The following is a 6,811-nucleotide window of genomic DNA, read 5'->3' as shown; positions in this document are numbered from 1 at the left end:
GTTGGCGGTGCCCGACAGGGCGGCGCAGTTCTCGGTCTTGCCGCCATCGGGCTGCGCCGTGATCTCCGTCTCCCAGTTCTTGTAGGCGATGCGGCCGCCGGTCATGTCCACCCAGGCGCCCTCGGCCGCCATGTCGTTGAGGCCCAACCAGATCTCGGCCTCGGCGCCCACGCTCTGGCGCAGGTACTCGTAGAGGGCGTCGTTCTCCGAGCCCGTCTGCGGGGTGCCCAGGGTGCCCCCGCGCGAGATGCAGTCTTCGCTCGCCTCGTGGAAGGTCTTCGCCTGGGTGAAGGCCAGGAAGCACTTCATGTGCACCTTGGTGCCCTTCAGACAGACTGCGAGGGGGGAGACAAAGCCATCACCCAAGGTCCCCAGGTTCCCGAGGCCAAGGCCAGCCTCCAGGGCCAGATCCACCCTCCTGCGTCCCTGCCAATCCACCCCTATGGCCCTGGTGAGCCCTTGGGCCAGAAGGCAGGCCGTGATGGACACTGATGCAGAGCCCTGATCCCTATGCCGGAGGTGGTAAGGCTAGCCTCTCCTCTGCAGACAGCCTCTAGCTCAAGGTCACGGCCCTTCCCTGGGTGCCACCTCCGGGGCCTGGGGGACAGGGGAAGTATAAAAGCAGGGTCATCTCTGCCCAAAGCAGGGGAATTCTGGAGGGCCCTGTCAGCTTGGGAGGCCGTGAACCTCCTAGGAATCAGCAGACATGGGGTGGGGGCAGTGTTTGGATGGCCATACGCCAGGGACTTCGTGCCAGGAGGTCCCCACCACATCACCTCGCCCCAGGGGGCACATGGCACCTGGGTTACAGGGACTTTGTCCAAGTACAAAGCTTAGACATGAGCGAGAGACCTAAGAGCCTGTTGGGCATTCTGCCCACACACCTTCCACCTTATAGATGAGGAAATGGACCCCAGAAGAGCACTGCACACATTCGAGACATTCCCTCTGGGGCAGATACTGTTGGTTGACCCAACCAATGTCCGTCCCAACTCCTTTCTCTCTTGTCTGCCTCCATCACTGGAAAAGCTTTCTTCTCACCTAATGAAGCTACAGGGGGTCCTATGATAGAGCTCTCATCAGTAAGATAGGAATAGAAGACCTTCACTTTCCTGATAAATGGCTGGTGTGTTCTTTCTCCTTCTAGGAGGCACGAGGGAGGGGAGACCCCAAGACTCAGGGAGCTGGATGCACCTCGTCCACCCTAAGTGAGAGGGTGGCTGAGAGCATGGGGAGGTTTGCAGATTTCCTAAGAAGGGGCCAAGGTGATTCCCAGAAGACAACTGGAGAGGCAGCAGAGCTAAGAGTGAGACTCTACTCCTTCCGGCGGCCTCTTAATGGAAAATGGGGTGCGGTTCTAGTCACAAGCCCACTACCTGGGTTTTCCATGGAGACCGAGTTCGTGTACACAAAGCACGCAGCACAGGGCCTGCCACGCGGTAAGCCCACGTTATAAGCATGATCGGTTACTGCTCACCAGTGTTTTCTGTGTTCTTCGGGGCCAGGTCACAGGGGAGTCGGGGCAGGTGGCAGAGACCTGACCTTGCCCCCAGGCGCTGTGGCTGCGTGACTGTGTCCATCCTGTCCATCCTCGCTTGTCTGGTTAGAGCAGCACCAAAAAGACCCAATCCACCCTTCCTCCCACCCAGCCTGCACCCGCAGGCCGATCCCACTCAGATCCTAGTCTGTGCTGACTGGCCAGGTGAGTGTGGGCGAGGAACAGGACCTCTCTCTGCCTTGGCTTCCCCATATTTATTTTTTAAGGTATATTTCTTTCTTTATTTTGAGAGAGAGCGAGCATCCCAAACAGACTCCACACTGCCAGCATGATGCTTGACCCCACGAACCATGAGGTCATGACCTGATGTCAAAATCAAGAGTCAGTTGCTCAACCAACTGAGCCACCCAGGCGGCCCTTGGCTTCCTTAAAATGGCGATGATGAACCCAGCCTCCGCAGCAGCACTATGATTAAAAGTGACAGCAGTGAGGGGAGGGTCCTCTGGGAGCTCTTTAAGAAGGCTGTTGGCTGGCTCCCCCGCTCCTCCCCATACTGCTTCCGGTAGGCGGGCATGCATTTCCGGTGGGAGAACATTTCTATTTGCACACACGGCAGGGGGTCTGCCCTCTAAGGAAGTGGGCTGGTGGCTGGCCGCTGCCTCCCAACACCCACTCACCTGTCTGCAGGGCCTGCTGCTCCTTCAGCAGGGCCACCTCCTGGGCCAGGCCGTCCAGCTGGCTCTTGAGCTCCTCAATCATCTTTGTGCTCACGACATCTAGGATGGAGACAATCACAGACACGTGAGGAAGGCAGTAGGGATGGGGGCTGGCAAGGACGGGCTGGGTAAATGCTACCTGTATCAACCTTCAGGGGACAAAGGAAAGGACACCAGAGACCTTGATCTTTTGGACTATGTCCTCTCTGTCCCTGCTGGTGGTAGTCTAAGTAATTGTGATTAAAAAATTTTTTTATTAAAAAATGTTTAATGTTTTATTTATTTTTGAGGGAGAGAGATAGCATGAGCAGGGGAGGGTCAGAGAGTGAGGGAGATACAGAATCCGAAGCCGCTCCGGGCTCTGAGCTGTCAGCACAGAGCCCAATGCAGGGCTCGAACCCACCAACCGTGAGATCATGACCTGAGCTGATGTCGGTCGCTTAATCAACTGAGCCACCCAGGCGCCCCTAAGTAATTGTGATTTTCCATCTGCCGGCAGGGGGCGGGGGGCGGCATCCTTCATTTGCTCCTGTGGGGCCTGTATATTTGTTGTACATTGGCTGAGGAATATTGCTGCGGTTGGGATTGGCAGGGGCTTAGGGGTGTATGACCAGCCAGCCCTGCTCCCAGCTCCAGAGGAGACCAAAGCATAGGAAGCAGAGCCAGATGCCCTTGAGCCCTGCCAAGTTCACCTCCCTAGGCTGGAGCCACAGGACACCGAGCAGCAGGGCATGCGCGCCAGCCTAGGGCAGAGTGTGACAGCACAGTGCGCAGGTGCATGGGCCCCGAGTCACCGGGATGTGAGCCACCTGCTGCAAGTTGCTCAGCCTCTCTGAAGTCGGTTTCCTTATCTGTGAAATGGGATACTAATGGCCCCACCTCAGAGGGCGCCAAAGACTAGAGCCTAGGAGGGCAACAGCATGGGAACAGTGCTTGCCTCTATCAACCCTGCTGGCCCGCTTGTGTCCCTTCTCTCGCACCGCTTACAGCAAACTGAAGCCAGATTAAGGAACTCGCCTGAGCCCAGCAGCAGGCAGGGCTGGTCCGAGCCCAGGTCCACGGGGCTCCAAGCTGGACCTTCCCTGCCCTTGTGACAACAGGTGAGCAGACCCCTGACCTGAGCCCTCCCGAGCGTGGGCCGGCAGGTGGGCAGGTGGGATTTTCTGTGTGTGTGTGTGTGTAGGATGAGGGCTCCGTGGGTGGACCCCGGTCTTACTGAAATGCCAGGGGCTTTAGGAAAGGCTGCAGGGCTTGGGGGAGTGGGTGGGGAAGCCCTTCCATGCCTGCTGTGCCTGCATGAAGTCCAAGGTCATGAGGGATGAGGTCAGAGCCTTTTTCTGCCCCATAAGAGGCTTTTGCAGGGGAATCGCGGGAAACAAATGCGAGCAAGAAACATACTTGCATGTGCAGGAATCAGTGATGTAACTTATCAAATATGAGCAAAATAACACCCAGATGAGCAAGCCAAAAAGAGGGAGGGTTTGGGACCGGCCGACTAGCCTGGTGTGAGCTTCATGCTGGGCCTCTGCATGGGCCAGTTCACCGCGTTCCTGGGATCCTCAGGCGGGGCTCCCTGGAAATCACTGGAGATTTGGGGAAGACGCAGATGCTTCCCAGCCTCCTCCCCTCCCCCCTGCATCCAGCATTTCCAGGGGTGGCGCCCAGGCTCCTGGACTATAATGTATTCCCCCGAGATGGTGCTGGTGCCTGAGTGAGAACCACCAAGGCTTTTGCTCCGATTTGCACCTTAGGAGTAGGCTGGTGACCCTTTGTTAGGATGCTCAGCACATGTACTGGCCCTTCCCTGGACCAGGGCTCTGGAAGCATTTGATGTGTACATGGGCAGTAGATGGGAGGAAGAAAAAACCAGGGTGAGTCAGAACACGGAGGTGGGGTGCAGGGAGAGGCCGGGGCCGGACAGAAGGCTCTGGCCACTGTCAGCTGTTCTGCAGGCTTCCGGGGCCCAGGGGCCACCACGGACACCTCTCGGGGCCAGGGTTCGAGTGTGACAGCTAGAGAGAGCCAAGGCATCCTCTGGTCTGACCTCCTTTTTCATGTGACCAAACACATGCTTTGCATGATTAAATAAATAAATACCAGGGGCGCCTGGGTGGCTAAGTCGGCTAAGCCTCTGGCTTCGGCTCAGGTCAGATCTCATGTTCATGGGTTCGAGCCCCGCGTCAGGCTCTGTGCTGACAGCTAGCTCAGAGCCTGGAGCCTGCTTCCGGTTCTGTGTCTCCCTCTCTCTCTGACCCTCCCCCTCTCATACTCTGTCTCTCTCTGTATCAAAAATAAATAAAACATGAAAAAAAAAATTAAAAATAAATAAATAAATAAATAAATATCAAATCTTTTGGGGCTGAGAAATCAGCAACGATTTTCCACGTGTAAAAATTCTGTCATTTGCCTTTGGAACTGTGTATCCTTTACAAAGATCTCTAGGTGGCACTTTTAGCCAACGGTCATGGACACAATCACGCATGGTATTGAGTCTTCTCTTTTTACAGACAATTGCGTAGAAGGTAGTAATAGCTTCATGCAACTTTTTAAAAATCCAAACCGGGGGCGCCTGGGTGGCTCAGTCGGTTAAGCCTCCGGCTTCAGCTCAGGTCAGATCTCATGTTCGTGGGTTCGAGCCCCGCGTCAGGCTCTGTGCTGACAGCTAGCTCAGAGCCTGGAGCCTGCTTCCGGTTCTGTGTCTCCCTCTCTCTCTGACCCTCCCCCTCTCATACTCTGTCTCTCTCTGTATCAAAAATAAATAAAACATTAAAAAAAAATTTAAAAACCCAAACGGTTCAAAATATCACAGTCTCCTTTCTAACTGAGATTGCCGTCAGCTCCCAGTTTTTCTTCCCAGAGGGAATCACTCACTCGCTCTGTGGAGCCTTCCAGAAAAAGTCTATGCATATAAAAGTACGTGTGTGTTTGTACCTAAATCTGCTTTTCAAAATAAATGGCGGCATGGTATCCATTCTGTTTTGAATTTTTTTTTAATGTTTATTTATTTTGAGAGACAGAAAGAGTCGGGAGGGGCAGAGAGAGAGGAAGAGAGAAAATTCTAAGCAGGCTCTGCACTGTCAGTGCAGAGACTGACACGGGGCTCAAACCCACAAACTGAGATCATGACCTGAGCCAAAATCAAGAGTCAGATGCTTGGGGCACCTGGGTGGCTCAGTCAGTTAAGTCTCCACCTTCAGCTCAGGTCACGATCTCTTGGTTCACCAGTTCCAACCCTGCATTGGGCTCTGTGCTGACAGCTCAGGGCCTGGAGCCTGCTTCAGATTCTGACTCCATCTCCCTTTGACCCTCTCCCCCAAATATAAATAAATATTAAAACAAAAAAAGAGTCAAATGCTTAACCAACTGAGCCCCTCAGGCACCCCTGTTTTGAACTTTTTGTTGTTCACTTTATTAACAGAACCTTGGTAGTTACTATCTGTCAGCACCCACATCTGCTCCATTCTTTTCACAGCCCTGTGTGTCTTCGCTGTCCTGAGGTGCCTTTCCTCGCTCTCCTAGCCCTTGGCCAATGGGCAGATGTCCATTTACAGCGGAGGCTCAGAGAGGGGCCTGAGGGGGGCCCACGCCCCCTTGCCTTGCCTTTTCCATGCTCTTGGCTCTGGCCACCTGTTTCTCTGCCTAAATCCACAATCTCATCCCCTGGAACTCCGGCTCAGAGCCTCGAAGCCCTGTGGGGGTGACAGCCGGGTTCATTGCCATGGCATTTTGCTAATGTTGTCTCAACACAGCCTGGGGTGACCTCACCACAGGCAGGACTCCAAGGGCAGGCCCACACACCGGCCAAGACGACCCAAAGATACCCCAAACCCAGAGGCAACAGAGAGAATGCGACCCTGCTTCCAGCGCCCTAGTTTGTGGGTTTGAACATTTTTATTCCCTCAAGGCCATATGATGCGCTGTCATACAGAGAATTAACTTTTAGTCCCCTCTGCTCATTAAGTATATCCTACGCGCCAGGCACTGGGCTGGGCACTTGCCTGTTTGGGATTCTGAGATCCTAACCAGAAGCCTTTCGGCAAATGCCAGGCTTCCCATTTGATAGCCAAGGAACCGCAGGTTACAAAGCAGAGCCCTCAGGCACTGCTGAACCAAAGGTTTGATTTCTTTAACGTATTTCGGGAGTGGGGGTGGGGGTGGGAAGCGGGTGTCAGTTTAGATGATCTGGAAGGTTCTTTCCCGTTCTGAGAGTCATGGATCCTTACAGTTCTGACCACCGCCTCTGGTATCAGAGAAGTCTCCCTGCCTCCAAGCGTCCCTCACTAAGGTTCCCTGGACTTACCAGGAAGGAAGACGAAGTTGGGGAGGGGCAGGAAGCACAGCAGGGGACGATGTGACCAGCCCCCCGGAGGATGGGGGTAACGCCCTGCCCCCCTCCTTACCTTTCTTGGCATTCGCAGCCTTCTTGACCTTGGGGGCTGGTGTCTGGGTGGTGACCTGGGTCAGGAGGGAGAAGAGGCAGAAGAGCAGGTAGGCCCCCCAAAGCTCCATGCTGCTGCACTGACCCGGGTCGGAGAGCAGTGGCAGCCGCAGCCCAGCCCGCACGTCTTAAGGCAGCGGCCACAGACTTCAGTCCAGG

The 6,811-nt window shown here is 54.9% G+C and overlaps 1 protein-coding gene across 1 annotated transcript in view; it reads right to left on the bottom strand.

The window, feature by feature from the left end:
• CLEC3B (C-type lectin domain family 3 member B) overlaps window positions 1-6,811 on the bottom strand; it is an 8,545-nt gene extending 1,734 nt beyond the window's left edge. The window contains exons 1-3 of the mRNA XM_029917863.1: window positions 6,615-6,811; window positions 2,176-2,274; window positions 7-335 (exon numbers count right to left, since the gene is read on the bottom strand). Coding sequence (XP_029773723.1) covers window positions 7-335; window positions 2,176-2,274; window positions 6,615-6,723 — 537 coding nt within the window. The 5' untranslated portion in view covers window positions 6,724-6,811. The remainder of the gene's footprint in view (window positions 1-6; window positions 336-2,175; window positions 2,275-6,614) is intronic.

The sequence above is a fragment of the Suricata suricatta genome, chromosome 12 (genome assembly GCF_006229205.1).
Source record: "Suricata suricatta isolate VVHF042 chromosome 12, meerkat_22Aug2017_6uvM2_HiC, whole genome shotgun sequence".
Classification (NCBI taxonomy): Eukaryota; Metazoa; Chordata; class Mammalia; order Carnivora; family Herpestidae; genus Suricata; species Suricata suricatta.
The sequence above is the reverse complement of the archived record's forward strand: the minus strand, read 5'-3'. Positions and strand labels throughout refer to the sequence as shown.